This window comes from Populus euphratica, unplaced genomic scaffold (genome assembly GCF_000495115.2).
Source record: "Populus euphratica unplaced genomic scaffold, PopEup_1.0 scaffold9.1, whole genome shotgun sequence".
Taxonomy (NCBI): Eukaryota; Viridiplantae; Streptophyta; class Magnoliopsida; order Malpighiales; family Salicaceae; genus Populus; species Populus euphratica.
In genome coordinates, this window is record NW_011499857.1 from 1,519,987 (window position 1) to 1,540,530 (window position 20,544).

At 33.8% G+C, this 20,544-nt stretch overlaps 2 protein-coding genes and 2 long non-coding RNA genes across 5 annotated transcripts in view; 2 read left to right on the forward strand and 2 right to left on the reverse strand.

Annotated features, from left to right (window-relative positions):
- Nucleotides 1-2,434: 2,434 nt before the first annotated feature.
- On the forward strand, nucleotides 2,435-8,374 carry LOC105123675 (uncharacterized). The gene is made up of 2 exons (XR_841917.1): nucleotides 2,435-2,603; nucleotides 5,767-8,374. It is a non-coding gene; the product is annotated as an uncharacterized LOC105123675 (long non-coding RNA).
- Nucleotides 2,856-10,642, reverse strand: LOC105123674 (protein TOM THREE HOMOLOG 1-like). The gene is made up of 11 exons (XM_011023368.1): nucleotides 9,860-10,642; nucleotides 9,597-9,687; nucleotides 9,441-9,493; nucleotides 9,247-9,339; nucleotides 9,097-9,168; nucleotides 7,373-7,445; nucleotides 7,233-7,278; nucleotides 5,729-5,792; nucleotides 5,362-5,415; nucleotides 4,094-4,171; nucleotides 2,856-3,361 (listed from the first exon to the last, which is right to left on the reverse strand). The coding sequence occupies exons 1-11, from the start codon at nucleotides 10,022-10,024 to the stop codon at nucleotides 3,269-3,271; spliced, it is 882 nt and encodes a 293-aa protein (XP_011021670.1). The 5' UTR covers nucleotides 10,025-10,642; the 3' UTR covers nucleotides 2,856-3,268.
- Nucleotides 10,643-16,689: 6,047 nt separating this feature from the next.
- The window catches only part of LOC105123677 (uncharacterized), a 5,624-nt gene continuing 1,769 nt past the window's right edge, over nucleotides 16,690-20,544 (forward strand). Inside the window, exons 1-5 of one of the 2 annotated variants that reach the window (XM_011023370.1) lie at nucleotides 16,690-17,038; nucleotides 17,274-17,406; nucleotides 17,705-18,247; nucleotides 19,245-19,737; nucleotides 20,365-20,446. In XM_011023370.1, coding sequence (XP_011021672.1) covers nucleotides 17,009-17,038; nucleotides 17,274-17,406; nucleotides 17,705-18,247; nucleotides 19,245-19,737; nucleotides 20,365-20,446 — 1,281 coding nt within the window. In that variant the 5' untranslated portion in view covers nucleotides 16,690-17,008. Of the gene's footprint in view, nucleotides 17,039-17,273; nucleotides 17,407-17,629; nucleotides 18,248-19,244; nucleotides 19,738-20,364; nucleotides 20,447-20,544 lie in introns of both variants that reach the window. The other variant, XM_011023369.1, reaches the window with a different exon arrangement.
- LOC105123676 (uncharacterized) overlaps nucleotides 20,496-20,544 on the reverse strand; it is a 1,420-nt gene continuing 1,371 nt past the window's right edge. Inside the window, exon 2 of the long non-coding RNA XR_841918.1 lies at nucleotides 20,496-20,529. This is a non-coding gene — a long non-coding RNA (uncharacterized LOC105123676). The remainder of the gene's footprint in view (nucleotides 20,530-20,544) is intronic.

Consider the following 20,544-nt stretch of genomic DNA (forward strand, 5'->3'; position numbering starts at 1 on the left):
TGCATGATACAAAATATATATATATATATATATATATATCAACAAATATGCAAGATGCTCAACATATTACTAATACATAAGGCAATTTCCACATTTCCTGCCAAAACAGTCTTCTTTCTCTTAAGAACGATTTTTATTTTTTATTTTTTTTATTTTTACAAACGTGATTGGAAGGGAAGCGATAAGCCTTCATACCGAGATTACATAAATGACCAATTAATTCATGAACTTGGGGGGGGAGTGGTGAATAAGAAATGAAAAATATCCAATTTTTTATCTTTTTAAACGGTTAAAAATGAATAATTCTGTATTGGAAATATTCTATTAGAAGAAAAAATGATAACAAAAACTTGAATCTAGATTATTTCGATTTACATTTTTCATTTTTCACAAGTTTGATTCCATTTCGTTCAATTGAGCTTTGAAACGCCAACAAAATACGGCATTGACGGGAGAAACAATGGAGAGCAAACTGGATAATATGTTCTTGTTTTCTTAAGTTTCATCTATTTCGGTTATATTTTTTTTTTTAAAAAAATATTTTTAACATATCACATCAAAAAAATATAAAAATATAAAATAAAATAATCAATTTTGTTGTTGTAATGCTATTCTAGATCCTAATTTATTAAGTTAAAGGAGGCGTGCCGTGTTGCCTTATGTTTTGTATGTCTTGTTTATACCCCAAGTGGAACAGGTAGTCGAAGCTTCACTCACAGAAATGATCGCCCAGGTTGTCTCTCGCTAGCGTGCAGAACCATCCCTTTCACCCCCGCCGAGGAAACCGCCTCTATCCAATTTCTCTCGGCCCAAGTACGAGAATAATCGGAGTAGTGCTTTGCGTAAAAATGACGACTCCATTTTTGAAAGTGATGCATCGGGTCGAGAATTCTTTTATGCCCTCACGCATGCAATGACGAAACTGGTATCTTGTGCTGGATTTTGAACGATGATTTTCATATCATAAATACTTTTATAAGCAAGTTAAAATGATGGATTTACTTTTGATGGAGACCTCAATTAACAAATTTAGAACGTCACACCTCGTCCACCTAATATTTAATTTGCTGTTGGGTAATTAAATTATTAACTATATATATATATAATCCATGGTAAACTAAGTACGATTATATATGAAGGGATTTCTCATTCCTTTTTTTTTTTTTTTTTCAATTTTAAGATAAGTGATAATCGCATCATCTTTAGCGTTAGAAAGACCATGCAAAAACAAATGAAGACTCAAAATATAATCATTCATATTTGAAGAATTAGATCTGTTAAAGCATTACTTGAAACAAATTTTAATAGTTATTCGTATTTAAAAAACACAGTACTTTAGAATTGGTCCAGCCTCTGTTTTTCAATATCTAATGGACTCCCAAGGCTTGATATATTTTCTTTTGAATAATGGACTTCTTGATGGTTGATACAACATTAGCCTTTTGAGCTATAATTGTGTTTTATTGTAGAGTTTGTGTTTTAAAGTGTTGTTCTGAAAAAATATTAAATTCATCTATTTTTAGATTTTTTTATGGTTTTGATATGTTAATATTAGAAATTAATATATATATATATATATATATATATATATTGACATTTACAAAAGAATCAATTGACCTGTTTTTATTATATATATATATATATATATATATATATATATTGACACGTTTATAATATGTTAACCATTGATTTTTAATATGTTCTCTACTTGTCTTCAATTAACAACCCATCTTCTACATGCATTCAATTAATCAAAAAACAAAATCTTATTGAATGGTGCCAAAATCCCATGTTTATACAAGCTAATTCCATTTTAAAAAAATGCACAACTTCTTTTAAAAAGAGAAAGGTTTTGCCTGTATCTTTGGCAAGGTTTGGTATTATGATATGAATTGTTTTTCAAATTATTTTTTCATTTGAAAAAATATTAAAATAATAATTATTTTATTTATTTAAATTTATTTTTAATACTAGCACATAAAAACAATTCAAGACACCAAAAAACAATTAATTTAAAAGGTACATAATGTGGGATTAGAGAGTTTACAAAACTGTGTTATTTCGACATGTTGCGGTTTTCTGCAACTCAATCAATGTGTGCATTTACAGATTAACAAGCAGGAAATAAATTCTCTATATAGACAGCATGCAATTATTCTATTTCCTCAAATTTTATTCTCATCCTACCCCAAATAAGCATGCTTCCTTTAAACCTGGCACCATTTTTAATTTTTTTCACGATCACAAACATGTTTAATCTTCTCTTTTTTCTACACTTGGGATTTTTCTTGTTTCCGTGGCTCGAGACTACAATCACATTCGTGTTAACCTAGTTGGGTCTTACGAGCGGTAAATGCTGCTGAGAAAATAACTGAAAACCTACCGTTCAAAATGTTGCCAGGACCGGATAGGTAGAGCTGGAAACCAAACGGACATCTATCTGCCAGTCAACCTTCATAAATCTATTAACTCCTTTCGATGAGACCAAACTCATCAGAAAGGAAATCTTTTAGCTTAATGAATGAATCACAGCCCAGCATAGGGAGAAAGTGAAGAGAGCCTCCCCGGTTCAGAGGCATGTTCTTGCACAGGAAATTTGCCAGGTTCGTTCTTTTCCCAGCTGTAGATAATTTTCATGGATGCTTCTTGTAGAATTTCCATGAGATATTTATGAAACTTTCAAAAACTGAAATTTTCCATGAGCTCGATTTATATCTCTGTCTGCTAACTGCAACTTTCTAGAGCAATTAGCTTGATTTTAAGGCTTGTTTTGTTTGGACAAACAATTATACAATTTTTTTATATATATAAAAGGTTAGACCTAGGAAAGAATATCCATCCACTCACAAAACTAAGAGAGAACAAAGAACATTTGACGGATCCAGTATAAGAAACAGCACAAGCCGAAGGCACAACAAACAATTTTTCCACTATTTCTCGTGCATGGTTGCTTGCAAAGTTATAGAAACAACAGAGCACCAAGCATAAGACATGCAGCCAGCACAGATTAGAACAGAACACTAACTGTAACACAGTCAAGTACTTAGAAGGTCATTAGTTTTTCAGCACATCCATGGCCTCCTACCATGAACAATTGACATTTTGCATTCCATAAAATTAGCTTGCAGACTCCAAAATAACAAAAACTCAACAATGGCTATCCCTTGTCTTGTCTTAGTATGACAGGCAATGACATCTCCAAAGTGAATGGAAGCATATAAGCCATTCTTGAGAATTCCATTCCATCATACACTTACCTCCAATTCTGTTAACGTAAGGAATTATTCTGAGAGATACCACGTTTTGGAGGCAATTTCCTCAAAATGAAAAGAACCAATGAAGAAGGTAAAATCTCCACCAGCTGCAAATAAAACGTTGAAATACAGACAAATCAAAAGCACACACTTAAGAGGTAGATAGAGACTATACTTAGCAGTGCAAAAATAAACAGCAGAAAAATGCAATCAGTACTCTAAAGCATGCCATAGATACACAACTCACAAAATTTGATAAAGAACCAAAAAAATTTAAAAACTAAAAAAAGAGAGCCAAGACATAGAAGTCCACTTCAAACAGGAATCAATGAACAATGTAAAGGATGGCAATGAGATAAGGAATCCTAGGACCAAAGGCATATCATGAGCATTGTTCTTCGAGAACTTCTAACAACCACCTTCGGATATTCATGAATGCACAGCTGTCATCCATGATTCTATTCAAATTCTGAAAGCTTAAAGAATTCTAAGTTCACAAATTATTTTTCACAATCAGATATAATGCCAAGCCACCTCAAAAGTACCATTTGATATAAACATTCCAGCAAAGCTGATCATTCAAACAAGGTACATTTAGGAATACCAAACTCATATCATTTTCAAACACCCCAACATCTATAGATCCAGATATCTTCTATTCATAAACCAGCAAACATTGCAAGCAGCCGAGAATTTCTCCATGTCATGTGTGTGTGTTTGCACCTTTGACTTTACATTTAGCTATCCCGTGGGGAAACCATCATGGAACAGCCTTTAAAAAAAAATATGTTTTGATAAACAAAACATGCCACAGACTTGTGACCACATTGCAAACTTACCAGGTAATATATGAAGTTTAGAACTGGATGATCCAACACATCAAGGTCTGCAGCTTTATCAAATGCATTAAAGCACATCTGAAGCATAAGAAAATTGCAGTGCAAAACTATAGTTAGAGAAACTTCAGTTCTAGAGATGGAATAAATAGAGCTTCAGGTCTCAGCAAAATGAATGAGACTGTCAGGGGTAACTAATTTACAATAAACATTGTCATTTAGGATAGCTAAACAGAAATATAGACTCCAATTCTCATGTAAAGGAATGCTAGCAGCAGTCATGGTGAAAACTGCTAGGAACACTTGCTCAATATAAGAGTCCACGTTGCAAAAGAATAGCAAAAGGTATTGGCACAACCAGTTAAACATCGATCAATTCATATTTATCTCCCTCTTAAAAATAAAATTGTAAGAAAATTGAAAAGAAAAGGATGAATCCTCTGTGTTTGTCTCAAGACTCCTAACTCTTGCCCTCCCCAATCCCTAGCTTCTTTTAATCTTCTTCCAATGTCCCAGACCAAAAACATTTCCCACTATTTAAGTTTCTTTGTCTTTGGTTGATCTCTCAAAAAACCTCTCCCTTAAAAGAACTTTACAGTTAGAGAAATCAGTTCTTTTTTGTCATGGCTGTATCTTATTTGGAATCGACAACATTCATTTTATTTTCAGTTTTGAGTTCAACATCACCGTTTGATCTGAAGTTTCATTATGCTCAACAAGAACTTTAGCATAGTACTTATTTGACGGCTGGATTCATTGTTTAAGCTTGAATGAAACGATGATGCATCTTAATTTGCAAGGTTATTCAGCGGTTTTAATTTGTAAACTGATCGTCTCTGTGAAGGTTGATGCATCTTAAAGCAGATTTGAGAAATGTTGATTTAATAGCCAACAGTTTACATCTCAGAAAGAAAACAGTGTTAATATATATATATATATTCAAACCAGTGTCCAGTAATACATTTATAAATTATTGGCAACATGGCTGTTGATTCTGGGAGAGTGTCACAAGCAGCTGTCAAAGTGACTTATATATATATATATATATATTCAAACCAGTGTCCAGTAATACATTTATAAATTATTGGCAACATGGCTGTTGATTCTGGGAGAGTGTCACAAGCAGCTGTCAAAGTGACTGCTGCTAGCATTTCCCTTCTCATGTAAGCACTTAACTGACCATTTTAAAACTTCTATATCCAATACAAGGCATAATTCCCACATAGTCAAGGGTAGAAAAGAGAATCTGGAGAAAGTGAATACAAACTCACCATAATGCATCTAACAAGGAAGCATGAGAAACATATGGTTGTTACATAGCCAACCTGTTCAGAAGCCAGACAGAAAAAACACTCAAATAAATGAAAAACCGCAGACAGTAATGTATTGAAAGAAGAAAACCATATAGTTTGTAAAGGAAAATATTTCCTGCCACAGCAGGGACCCTAGATAGTGGAGTCTCAGGGTAGATGCATAATAAGAGATTCAAATGAGTTTAGATTGTACATCTAAGTTTGAGGATCTTGTTTAATCTGAATCATTGAATAAACACTTTGGTTAACTGAGAGTCTAACACATCATGAAGCTATAAACTCTGGCTGCTAGATTTACAGGACAGCACTTTCTAAATATAATTACCTCTTGCAATTTCTTACGCCTCCCTTTGGATTCCACAGGGAATCGCTGCAACATCAAGAAGAGCCTGCCACAAGATGACAATTCAGAGTACAGATTCTTTCATAAGAAGCGTATCTTCTAGGAGAATGAAAACCAAGCAAAAAGAGAAATCAAAGGTACATGCTAAGAGGCTATCACATACAAGTTCATCATATTGCATAACTATGCAAACACAAACTAATGCAATTAGAAGAAAGACAGTACAATGAGTATAGATAAGTATGCAACCACTGGCATCCTCATAAGACTTTTGAAGTGGCCCCAAGCAACTAACACTTCATCTCAGCCCACTTCATGAAAAACAGAACAACGACTGGACTCATAAAGGATCCAGTTTATGAACCATTACCCTAGAAGTAAGATGATCAAAATGCACTACATGAATAGCATGAGGATCATAACAACAGGAGACATCATAGAAAAGTTGGATGATCGATCTTGCTAACCAGATCTGAGTGCAGCAGCAGAGATGAAGGAATCCCCATCCCTCTTTTTTTTTTTTTTTTTTTTGAATGTGTTTAGTGTCCCACTTCCTCCAGAGGAAGCAGGAGAGTCAAAAAAGATAGCAGGTGGGATAGGATACGGATAGCATCTGATTCCCATGACCCAATATGATTTACTGAGCAGTGGCTGAACTCCCACCAAGCAGGGTGAAACATGAAAAAACTGACACAACTTAAGCAACAATCAAAACGCCTAAAATATTGCTCCAGCAGGGTCCCTTTATTAGGAAATTCCACCAGAACTCACTCAGAGGAAAATCCCATTCCATCAGGTCAAAATAAATTGCAGTGGGCACTTCCTATGAAATATATCTTATAAGAACTCCAGTGGCTGTTCTTTTCTACTTTTTAGGAAAAAAAAGGTGCTGCCATCCTAACCAACCCCCACCAAAAAGTAGCAGCTAACTACAAATCCATTTTAGACCTGGAATAAATCTACTTTTGAGCCTCATTCCAGGTTAAGGGAATAGTGAAATGACACAGCATTGTCATGGATTTGGCATGCCATTTAACATGGAGCTGAAACTTCCAGATGGAAATATGATGTCACAAGGAAATAGCAGTTGACAAGTTGAACAGTTGCATTTTAATGGATATCTGAACCTATACCGATTAAAGCAATGGATTGGCCAAACTGCCAAACCAAAAGTAGCTGACACTATTTGGTGTCAATGCAAGAATGATACCATAACCAAGGGAAATCCACTACTTTGAGTGTCATTGACAGTAATTTAGTACTGGGAAACTAAAGTGGTGTCCATGGCTTTACAGTATTCTGATAAACAAATCTGTTGCCATTTGCATACTTTGGGGTTCAATCCAAACCCACCTATAGCATTCGCAGAGTGAAAATATACAATTTATAAATTTTCCTAGTGCTGACACCCTATATGAAGTGCTGCATGTATTCATCTTGTTCATGCATGAAGAATATATGCATTAAGAAAACAAAAGTGGGTTACCTTCCACCATAGAGTAGAAAACCAAGAGCTGCAAACAAAGACACACCTGCCAAGGATATCAATGTTAAGAACAAATTGTCTGAATTACCACTAGAGAATTACCAATTATGTAGAGAAGCTCAGGGTGTAAAGTAAAGAACCTGCAAAGAACACCTTTGATAGGATGGCAACAGTTGGAATAGTTTTCCAAGCCAACACCAACCACATAGCAATCTGGAGTCGATTAAATCAAAGAATCAAAGTTGAAGCTAATATGTTGCCAATCATACTGGTCAATTTGCAAAGGGCTCAATACAGCAATAACCAGTGTACCCATAGAAAGAACCAACAAACAGACACCAGGCATGCAAAGAATTTGGCAACAGTCATGCAATGACGGAACAACTTCAAAGGGTAAAATGAATAGATAGTGCATAATGTATCACACAAAATTCTCAATCCTTCAATGAATCTTAGGAATGCTGCTATGCAAAGGAAAGTGGTGTTAAGAGCCTGCAAATGTCATGTCATTATGATTGACATTCACCAACTCAGAATTTTCAGACAATGGGAAACCAGCTGATAGGACAGTCTAGCATGCTAGACTAGGTTTGCAATAGCTAAAGCTATCGCAGGCATAACCATGGCCAGATATAATAGTTGAAATGAATGGCAAGTTAGTACAAAAGCACCAAGGCTTAATCTAGTTTGCTTACATAAACTTCAAAGTGAATTTTTAAAGTACTTGAATAAAAGAAAAAAGAAACAGAAAATTGATGTCGGGTTCTGGAGCATGTGGTTGTACTTAAATATGCAAACAATAAGACACTGGACAATTTTGAAATTCTCTTTGGAGGAACCTAGAAGGTAGTAAGGTATGCATTTAGAAGATTTTTCCTGAGCTAGGTGCTTGTAAACCACTAGCTTTTTTATTTCACATCATGGCTCTATATGAAAACTGTAGCATTTTATTATGGCTTATACAAGCATCCTTTGAAAGAGAATGCACGTGTGTGTAAAAGCAATTAGCAATTGGCCTGCAGTGCATATAGCCATACCATGTGGATGTTTGATGCATCATTTCACAGATTCAGTGGCAAAGAATATGATAAAGATTTTTCTGGAAACCACTAATAAAGATTATTTTCTATTCTCCCCTTTTATTTCCTGCTCTTTGCAAAGTTTAGTTTTCTTATTGCTTTAATGCAGCCCTTCACTAATTTTTAGCTAGTAAAATGACAAATGCTCTGAATTCTTCTGAGTACTTTTTCTTTACCAAACCCAACAAAATTGAAATCAGCCATAATAGCCTCAAATTCTTGCTGATGCAAACACGCCCAATGTCTTAGTTTATCTTACAGCTTCTACTGCATCAAGCACTTGGCATCGGACAAAGGTTATAGCTTATATCCCAACATAAGATGTAAAACCAGAAAGGCATCTCCAGAAGGGACACTCGTTCCACTAATGGGATGAGAAATGGAAACCTCAATTATTTTTTTTTCATGTATCTGACTCTGAATAATTAAAACATTAATAATTAGACGGCACTTTGGCAAATAAGGTAAAAAAGAAAAGTATCTCCTTTGCATGGAAAAGAAGCAGTATTTACACTGGTCATCCAAATAATCTAAATTGCACTATCTAGTTTATACAAAGTTACTGTGAGGTCATCTTAAGAATATTCCTGGTTAAGGGTTTAACCTTAACACACACTTCAATAACATTTGAAAAGATTAGCTGAATACGGGAGAAAAACTGCAACAATATTACAGTACATAGCATTCCTTGAATGAAGCTTACTAGCTTTCACATAGAAAGAATTTGACTTTCAATCCTCCCCCTTCACCTGGATTAATAGCAAAAATATGGAAAGAAAATTCACCTGAATGGCATAAACCACCGCATTAATTGTAAAGAAACTTGGCCTGAGTCCATCAGTAGATACCGCACGTGCCTGTTTAAAATATGTCAAGTCATAACAGATTTGAACCAAACATAAAATTGATAAACTGAACTGCAAGTGAAACTCAACCTGGTAGTAAATCTCTGCCCAGAACAGAACCAGAAGCGCATATGTGGTGAAGAATGCTAGACTTGGGAAATCAAGGAGGATATGTTGGAAAATCTTGAGCAACAGAAATGAACAAGTTTACCGATTAGTAATCATTGTAAACCAATTAAGTTACAAATGAGAGAGGGAGACGTAAAAGTCGAGCACCCCCATACCGGTGGATGGATGCTTTCTACATTCCGGCGAAAAACAAATAGTAGACATCGAACTGCCATATAGAAGAAGAAGAAGAAGAAACCTCAGTCAACATAACATGATAAAATCACAATGGAAAGCATATTTGTTTGCTTTGAGAATATTGAAATACAAACCCCCATTCACGAGGAAGTTGAGAAAATGAAAAACCTTCTGCGTAGTCCAGCCATATTCCGGAACTCTCAATTGTATCCTTATCAATTGAATCTAAAAATACAATCAAACAAATTCAAATTCCATGCCTCTCCATCCATCAATTTAAAACCCTAGAAATTCCTATATCTCATCGTTCGCGTGCATAGATTAACAAAAGATAGATGACATGGTGCTAATTTAATACAGACATTAACAAAAAGAGAGGAAGGTGTGGCAAATGTACAAAAGCAACGGCGGCGACGAGACCGTAGAGGGTGGCCAGGACATGAAAGATGCGATCTTGCCAGAACGGTGATTCATTAATATCGTGCCACCAACTCGAGGCCTCTTCCAATTTGAAAGAAATCACCGTCCCAGCCATTTCTGCTCCGCTGCTGCCTTTATCCATTGCTCCACGGAGATATTGATTTATGCCGATTGTTTCCTTTTTTAAAACCAAATTGAAAAGGAGAAGGAAATAAGCGACTCGATTTTTCTTTCTTTTGCTTTGAATAATTCTTGTTAGGAGCTGAGAATGGAATCTGATCACGTTATTTTGTTTCGTTTTTTCGGATTATTTTTGTTTTTATTAAGAAGAAGTTTGCTATAAAGAAAATTGTAGTGAAAAACCGCCGACAAAAAAAGAAAAGAAAAGATAAAATGGGTGGGAGAACAGAGGTGATTGATTTTATGAGGTTTTTTTCTGGAAAATACGCCTTGTACCGTACTGGCTGTCGCCGATGGTATTTGGATGAGTTTGCGGATTTAAAAGGCGTCATTCTAAGCTTCGGCTGATTTGGCACTCTTCGCCCGCGCCACGTGCCTCCAACTCAGCTATCTTCTTCTAGGATTAATAAATAAGTGCACGTTAAATCTTACATTAATTATCCGCAATTACTAAACTTAGCCCGGTTTGTCGACCGGGTCTAATTAATCCACTTTCTTGCTGGGGCTGGAGCCCCATGTTAAAAAAAATTGCAACTCGGTTGAGCTTGTGAATTTACGCTTAACTCCGTCAAAACCCGTTTTAATTTTTAAAAAAATTGCAAAATGAACAAAAAAAAAAAAGCATGACTCTTCCTAATTTCGAAACCAATTAGTCGACTAGTAGAAGAAAGGAGTGTTCAAAAGTTACAAAAGAAATAGTTAAATTTTTTTTTTGTTAATATAGATGTTAACACCAGTTTAATCATATAAGTATTTTGTTGATATAAAAAAACTCAAACTTATAAAATAAATAAATTTTATTATGTTGACTTGTGTCTTTTCCTTATCTTATTTTTTTTCGGTGTTGTTGCTGCTATTATTTTTTTTATAATTCTTTGTTTTTTCTTTCTATCTAGTGGTGTTGTTTTTCAATCTAGTCTATTCAAGTGTTTAGGAGTTTTTTATTTTATTTTTAGCATGGTAAAAAAATTAGTAAAGTAAAACTATTCACATAATATTTTTTTAAAAATAATACAATTTGACAAGCCACAAACCTCATATGCGACTTATCACTCGCATGTAAGGCTTACAACTATGTCCTCCATTCCCCATATAAACTAATCTAAGAATACTTTTATTTTACCACCCCTGCAAACACACTGCTACCCAAAACCCTACTGCTCTTTTTCTGCTGCGACATATCCCCTCTACCACTGCGAGATTCCCTCCTATCTTTCCCTGCTATAACAAGTTTTTTCCTCTCCCTCGCCATGTTAATTGATCTCTTGATAAACAACATCACAATAATAGGATATAGATTGTTGATTGATAGAGATGATATACGTGGTTGAGTATTGGGAACGTAGACCTTCAACCAGTGATTATAAAAGCAAAACTCATAAAATTGACATTGTTGGTAACTGAATTCAAGACCTCCTAGTGGATGTGACAGAAAACTAGTTGGTTGAATATGCTTGAGCGTATATAATACATATATTCTAGGGGCTCGTCTTTATTGGTATTACATGCAATGCAATGCTATTTTTTTCCTAACATTATTTGAGGATTTTTAGTCCATTTTTAACTATAGCTTGGCGCATGTTTACACATCTATACCGACAATCATGCAAGACATATATAAAAAAAAGGAGACAAGCAACTGGTTACCTACTATTTTTCTATATATAACTTTATTTTAAATATTTTCCATTGAAGAATTTACTTTGTTTATGGTAATTAATTATATTTCAAGAACTAACTTGAAACTTTAAATATAAATTAATATAATTTTGGTTATGATAGCATCTTTATATCAAACGCCTATAGAGTTGAGGCAATAATATGTTTGAGCTTAACATTTTGAGGCAAATTACATATGGGATCTAAGTAATAGTAAATTTTGAACAACACATTATTTTTATAAATTAAATGGAGAAAAAAATATACTAATTTTATGGCTTGTCATGTCATGCAGAATGGGGCTAAACATGTTATTTTAAACATTATTAACGTTTATGAATTCTACTATGATGAGTTGGATGCATAACAATCTTACTTGTTATTTTTTTAATAATGTATTTTTTATTATTTGGGTGTTAATTTTCTAGTCTTGACTTGTTTTGTAATGTTTTTCGTGTACTGAGATGTTGTATGGATGTTTTATACAAAAAACTTGATATAATTAAGATCGCTTGTATACTAGACGGGGAATGCTCGGTGGTTAATGCAAGCCTTACTACATTGCTCTAACATGGTTAAGATATATTGCTTTTATTGGGTAATATGATAATTTGACCTGTCTCGACACATCCTGAATTATGTTGATACTAGTTATATGTTGCACTCAATCATTAGATCTTTGGAATGCTATGAGAGATTAGCTATTTATGAAACAATATCCAATAACTGATCTAGATATTTGCACGAGATGGTATCTTTCCATCACATGCTAGTTTATTATACCTACATTGATATATTTTCTAAGATATTCATATAATTCAACGCATTACAACCACTTATATTCAAAATAGAATTGTTTGGTGTGTAATATTTTTATATATGAGACTTTTAAAATGATGATTATTGCTTGTATAGATAGCGGGTGCTAATTATTTTCTATATTTATTAGATTTAATTCTTATTACAAGAGGCTTGGAGAGTAACATCCACTATTTATGAAGGTATTAATGAGATCACCCATGTTTTTGACAACTATTCATTAAATTTGTGTCACATTGGACATGAGGAGGCGGAGCTCAAAGCGATAGTAAAAAAAAAATAAGATGGTTTATCATGAATGGGGGCATGTAGTTAAAGAGACATGTTCATCTAGAAGTATTCCAAACTTATTTACAAGTTAAGGCAATTTTGGTGCTGATTTCTACACGGGTGTTATAGGCCCATCCTCTAGTTGAATGATTTGGAGAGGTGCAAACTCGTCCTCATGCGTTATAAATCCATTAACTAGCTAAAGTGATTTTTATATTTAATTAGATTACATACTTTAATGTTTTAAAAATTATAAATTTATTTTAAATATAATAAAATGCCATATTAAGTTTGATTGTGTTCAATTATGAATATTGAATTGTTAAATTTGATGAATTATGATGTATGTTAATTTTTTAATTGTACCGGGGAGAGGAATTGAGGCCTGTGTTTATAAATTGCAATGTATAATGCTAGTGTTCTGGCCATGGTTTCTTTGTTTGTTTTTTTTTTCTGTTTTCTTTTCAACATCGGGTGCTGCTTCTCCCATGCTGATGCCGCCTGATCATTGGCTGCTTTTTGGTTCCTCTGTGCTCGTTTACTTCATTTTCATTCATTTTCATTTTTTAATTCCGTTTCTTTTGTTGTGACTCTTTGTATTTCTTTTTCTCGCCAAGCCTGGATACAGTGGGAGTTATTCTAATTATGTATGCATTTAAAGGACGTAATGTTCGCTGGTAAATGTGTAATTAATTTGTCTATACATCAATTTCTGGACTATTCTTTTTGTTGGCAGATTTTCTAGTACAGGAAAAGGCACAGTGGTTCGTGACATTGGAATTTTTACTGCTGTCTCCTACTACACTGTTTTGAAAATACAGTATAAATTATATTTAAAAATAATAATTTTTTTATTAAAATTTAATATATTTTGTATTTTTTAGATTGTTTTAATGGACTGATATTAAAAATAATTTTAAAAAATAAAAAAATATTATTAACATATACCAAATTCTACTCGAGGTCAGAGAGGAGGGCTTTAGGAGATAAATTGTGAGCAACAATATACAGATTATACGTTTCGGTGAGTATTAAGGAGGAATTAAAATCTTTTTATCCCATGCTGGAAAAAGGTGGCCGCCAGTATACTTTGCCCCGATCAAAATCTTTTGACCTTTTGAAGACTTGATATCGTAATTTGCGAGATCTGAAACCCCCCAGGCCAAGGTTCTGGTTCAGTGTCGTCCAAGCATTTGATGAAGCTTGTGATCATTTTCACTAAATTTCATGCTACGGGATTAAAATAGTAAAATAAAAAAAACTATAACCGTAATCAAGGTTAGTTAATCATAAGTGTCTAGTTTTTTTTAACATCCTGTTTAATATTACAGTCTAATTATAATTTTAAATTTTTTCTGCTTTAAATTATTCCTTTTAATACTTTTTTTAATCATCTTACTATAAAAATAAATTTTAAAAAATATTATTTTAATATATTTTAAAATAAAAAATCCTATTCAAAGAATATGCTACATGACAGTTTCGAGGACAGAGAAAAGTTTGGTGAAATTTACAGGTTTACATTAATATACTTGAAATAATTAGGTAAATAGTATTAAAAACCACCACAGTGGATATGTTTGAGGCTCAAAAGCCCACCGGATCTCTTCCCTCGAGCAGGACCCATTATGATAGTCTTGGCCACTTGTAGCCTCAGTTTAGGAATATGTTTGATTTGGTATTTTTTTTAAATTTGTACTTTTTTATTTAAATTATTTTTATATATATTTAAAAACATTTTGACTTGATAATATAAAAAATAATTTTTAAAAAATAAAAAATATATTATTTTAATATATTTTCTAATAAAAAATACTTTAAAAACCAACTCAACATCACATTTCCGAACAATATTTCTAATCAAAGATAATTAAAAATTTGGACATGAATATATTAAAGAGAGAGGTGGAAAGTTTGTCGCTCACAGAGACGACAGGTCCCTGTTAGTAACATGCACCTTCAGCAAAGCAGCAATGGAACTCCTCGATCAATCATTATTTTCACATTTTGTTGTTTTCTATGTAATGGCATGTTTTGTATACTATAATGCCTGCTTATACAAGATATATTTTTTGTTAGTCTGTGATGGGATTTACTATAATGTGTAGTTAAAAAATAAATCAATAACTTAAAAAAAAAAAATTGATTTTTTCAGGGGAAGATTTTCTGAATTTCATTAAAGTCTCTCTCCTTTTTAATTGGCTGCTTGTCCGTCTCCTGTAAGATCAGGTCCCTGACACTGGTAAAAAAAGGGTATCGGTTTATTATATATTTTTTTAAATAAAAAAAATCGATTCATTGAACCTTGCAACTATATATTAAAAAAACTTGATTGATTTACATCAAAAAGTTGATTTGTCCTCCGTAAATAATTGTATTAACTAGGATGCTTAAAAAAGACCAGGGGTTTTTTTTGGTTGTGTACTGAGATTAGTCTAAGATTGTCGTCCCCGTTTTAATTTAAAAATATTTAATTAATTAACATGTCACCGCAGTTTTACATGAATTTCACAAAAAAATTATTTTAGAAATCTTGATTAAAAAAATAATAATTTATAATTTTTCTTAAATTAACTTTTTCAAATTATAATTACAAAAGATATTACCATATTAAATACACACTTCAAAACTATGAATGCTTAATTTATAATTTAAGCTATTTTTTATTAATATGTTAGTATATGATATTCATGCCACATACTAAAGTATATATATAGATATATTTGATTTTATTTCTTAATGGTTACAGATTTAGTTTCTTTCATAGACATTGAAAATTTATATAATTATTAATTTTAAAATTAATATGATTAATTGAGATGTATATAAATTAGTCGTGACAATCATATTAATAAAAAAGATATAACATGGATATATTTAAAAAAAATAATTGAAAATAAATTTACATTAAGCAAATTAAATAGTTGAGCAAGCGTGTATATGATGAAACTCATGTGAATCTCAGTTAAAATTTACATAAATTTACAAATGTTGGTTTTTGGATAAAATACGTAAACATCTCCCCCAAACCATCTAACCCTAACAAATAATTGATTTAGTTAAACTTTTCACTTAGAGGAATATTTGTAGCGTGTTAAAAAATACTATTACCGGGCTCTAATTGAGAATTACCCTCTCATAACAATATCCAGCATAGCATCCTAGTAATAATATCTAGCATTGTGTTTTTTTAAATAACACGATAGTGGTTTAAGTGATGACACCATTTCAATAACATAATAATTTCATTACAGAAGATATATTATGTGAAAAAAACAATAAAAAACAATGCTAATTTATCCACATAGCAAATTTATCAAAATTTTATCAAAATATCAATAAACCTAAACATAATCAATAAAACTATAATTCATACAAATCAAATCAACATAATTAAGCAACCCAACTGGGGTCATTTGAAGCCAATTAACATATCTTACAATTAACACAACTCTTAACACCAACATAATCCATGCAAACCTAATTCGTTGATTTTTTCACTATACCTCAAATTGATCAAATAAAGGTCTTGAAGGTGCTGACGAGAGAGAAAAAGAGTAATACAGGGCAAGAAGGTTTGTCACGGTGCAGGGAGAGATCGAGTGGGTGAGGTTGAGAGCAGTTCTTGAAAGGAGGGAGAATAGGGATGAAAAGATAAATAAGAAGAGGATAAAAAAAAATAATTCGAAACTCCATTGTATTCGCGCATGTACTATATTAGTTGTATAATTAAAAAATATTCTGTAAACAATCCTAGTTTAGAAGATACTATTATGTTAACAGGTATTTTTGCTATTATGTTAATAAGGGAAAAAAACTATTTAAAAGAGTGTATATTTTGACCAGATTCCAAAAAAAATTCAAAGAAAAACACATTGCATATCGAAAAATACTTTTTGCTTGAAAAAACTCTTGAAAAGTGTCTCTATATTTTGACCAGAGTCCAAGAACAATCCCAGGGAGATCAGACACTGTGTAGGGTACAGTGTGATACTCTTTTTGCAGAGGCTGCCCTACTTGCTTTTCCGTCTACATCAGAGTAGAGGTCCAAACTCCGACATTCGTCAGCTGAAATGACTCCTCGTTCTCCAGCCTGAGTAACAGAAGTGAAGCCAAAGCAAGCACAGGAAGGCAAACAGCACACACAATGTACCAAACAGTATGATTTTTGCCTGAAATAGCTTAGCGTTAAGAAACAATGGATTACGAAAGGATCGAAAAGCCTCAGGTACTTATTGATTCATCATCATTTTCTTTCTTTCTTTCTTCAATACTCTCTCTTCACCCAATGTATTTTATTTATTGCTTACAATTTCCTTTTCAAAAAAATAATGATCTGTCTTTTCTCTCAGCCTTTGATCTGTCACCCACATTCACTCCAAACCCAACAGTTGTGTTTTTTTTTTGAGAAAAAAGGAAAGATTCGCATTACTGATTTAGTTGTAATCTGGGGTGGAAATTAGGGTGGAGGAGGATTGTCGCCGGGGAAACTGAGAAGTATGTTGTTGGGAGTGGAAAAGAGGAGAAAGCAACAAGAAGAAGAACTTGAATCTGCTTACGCCTTCAGATCTCAACTTAATCATCTTGATGAAACTGGTAGGCGAGAAGCCTCTCCCCCTTTTTTATTCTCCAACATGTCTGTTCCAACATGTCTGTCTGTGATTTGTTTTCTTTTTCTATTGGAAAAGGGTGGGGGGTTTAGGCAAGGCGTTAAAGATGTAATTAAGGGATCCAATTGGATTATGTTTCTGCACTTGTTATTTTATAAGAACGGAAGATTTCAGAGCAAACTTGAATCAATATCTCCTAATGTGTGTAGGTGGTAGCAGTTCTGATAATTGCAAAGATGTAGATGTTGTTAGTGTACTTCCCGAATACTTTACTTCAGCTACAGTTGATTCCAGGTCGGCATCACAGATGGTTGGTGATGGTGGTAGATTGAAGGATCACTCTTTTGCCAATTCAAGAATTAGGAGCCAGGAAGTCCAATCTTTAGATTACGACAGTGGTCATGATACTGCAATTATGCCCTACTCGATTTTTGATTTTCAGAAGGCTGAGCGGGCCCCACAAAGAGTGCCCCTTGCTCCATTCTCAAAACCAGCACCATCGAAATGGGATGATGCCCAGAAGTGGATTGCAAGCCCCACTTGGAACCTGCCTAAAACAGGGCAGGCTCAGGTGCAAGGTGGACAAGGACTGCGGAAGATGGGTAATGTTCTGAGTCGGCAACCTTCTACCAAGGTTGTTGTAGAAGTTCCAGAACAAAAGGTGGTTACATTTGAAGAACCGGATACAAAACGGGTTGATACTAGTCAAGCCAAGAAGGAAACTGGTGTACAAAGACTTAAAAGTTGGGAGGCTGATTCATACCCAATAGCAGATTCTTATGGCAAGCCTGTGCTTATGATTGAGAATTCTGTTGGACAATCAGCTAGTAAGAAATAACTGTTTCTGAGTTTGTTTCATATGCTTAATCATGTTCTGCAATTGATACAGTATTTGTGTTTTGCTTCTTGTTCTGCAAGTAATTTATTTTGTGCTCCGTGGTGCTTACACTTTCTATTCTGCAACACATTAAAATGTGATTCACTATGTTAGTTGTTAAACGTAGTTGGATAAGGGATCTTGTGAAACCAGTAATGATCTCATGGTATATTAATTTGATAATTGGGTGATTCACCTGTCTGAAACACAACATGAGTCAATATCCATGCTTTATCAATAATGAATATGGAGGATGGTAGGGATTCTGGCATTACTTCCCAAGTTTCCTTCCAAACTCTGGCCATTTAATGAAAACTTCTTTATTATTCAAATTGCTCTTGACTTAAAGGAGCTGTTTGGGTAGCTTAAAAGGATTCCTATTGCAAACACTGTTTCTCTCCCATTCTATGCGGGTCCTTTCCAGTTTCTATTTATTCCATTAACCATAAAAATTTGTGGATGAGAGCAAGAAGGTGGTATAGCTGCACTTTGTTAAGACTATTTTTAATTTGGTTGGGAGCATGGTTCTGATTTCAATTTCTCCTCTAAATTATTTTTCCAGGTTCCATAACAAATTCTCCTAAATTGGAGTTGCCTTTGGCTGTATGATGTGACGATGCTACTAGAGATAATGGGCCTAGCCTCCTTTTTTTTTCATGAGAAGTTTTTGGTAGAAACTGATAGATTCAATATTCTTCTATAGTAAATTGATATTTTTTTCATTTCGGTACAAGCATGAAAATATGGAGAAAAAACAAAACTAGTATTACGTGCAGCTGTAGAAAGTCTGAAAAGTGTTGGGTTTTTAGTTCTTCAGTTTTTATGTTAACATCCTTCAGCCTAGAAGAAAGTATTATGACATTTTTTTATCTCATCCATGCATACAGTCGTACCAAATAATATTTGAAGAACGAATGTCATATTCCTTTTGTTTTTTTTCCTTGCAGTCAGTCTCAGCAGGCATGATTCATCTTTGGCCATACACAGTGCAACTACATTTATTCCGCCTCCTTCAACTGCTCGATCTGTATCAATGAGAGATATGGGTACGGAAATGACTCCTATTGCTAGTCAAGAGCCTTCCAGGACAGGAACTCCAGTGAGAGCAACAACACCAATTCTTAGTCCAACTTCTTCTAGGCCATCAACTCCTGGCAGAGCTGCACCGACTTCATCTCCATCAAATCCTCTCAATGACCATCAAAATCCAAACAAGGAATTGTCTGAAAAGGAGCTACAAATGAAAACCAGAAGAGAAATAATGGTTCTGGGGACGCAGCTAGGTAAAAAGAACATTGCAGCCTGGGCTAGCAAAGAGGAGGAGGATAAGGATGCATCCACTTCACTGAAAACTATAGGAGCTGATCAACAGAGTACAAATGTGATTGAAACACGTGCAGCAGCATGGGAGGAGGCAGAGAAAGCCAAGTACACGGCCAGGTATTTTCACTATAAGCCATCAATTAAAAAATTCCTTTCCTTTCTTTTTATCCCCTCTTGTTTTCTTATCACTGACCTATAACATGACGTCTCTAACATATAAGCAAACATCATACTATGTATGCATTTCAAGTTTTGAAACCTGACATGGTATAAATTGCTCAACATAATGGATTCTAGCAAGTTACGGAACTTGACTGATCTTCACCCTTTCCTTGACATGGCATAATGTTAGTTATACACATACAATAGAAATTAGGTGGATGTATTTCTGTTGGACAACATAGAAATTTGTGGAATATCTTAAACGAGGTTTAGGTGAAAGAATACTTTGGTGACGTCCAATGTGATATGCTTTGCTTACTCCAGAAGAAGCAAAACAGTACATTTCCTCATGGGCCCCTAGAAAGTATTTACTGTGCTTTACTTGTAGAAATCCCTATAGGATAGATAATGTTTGCCAAGCAAGGAAATAGATTTATCTGAAAAGTTTACACTTTTTCAGTCCAGTCTGCTAGATTTTCATGTCATTAATCTATATAAAGGACTCAAGTACTTTTACTTGGGTAATACTTGCTTAGTAATTTTCAACATGTGGTTTGAAGAGGAATACTTGCAATTCTTCAGGTTTAAACGTGAAGAGATGAAAATTCAAGCATGGGAGAATCATCAAAAAGCAAAAACAGAAGCCGAGATGAGGAAAATTGAGGTATTTGATAATTTCTGCTGCTCTATTGTAGCAAAGGTTTTTTGTTCTTTTTTTAATTCTCGTTTTCCTTGTAAAAAATTGGCCTAGAAGTGTAGGGA

Excerpts from the sequence above, each read along its gene's own strand:
- LOC105123674 (XM_011023368.1), bottom strand. The coding sequence starts at position 10,024 with ATGGATAAAGGCAGCAGCGGAGCAGAAATGGCTGGGACGGTGATTTCT. Across the intron at positions 9,494-9,596 it reads CAACTTCCTCGTGAATGGGG|TTCGATGTCTACTATTTGTT; the intron begins GTTTGTATTTCA and ends TCTATATGGCAG. Across the intron at positions 7,279-7,372 it reads ATCAAAGGTGTTCTTTGCAG|GTGTGTCTTTGTTTGCAGCT; the intron begins GTTCTTTACTTT and ends TATCCTTGGCAG.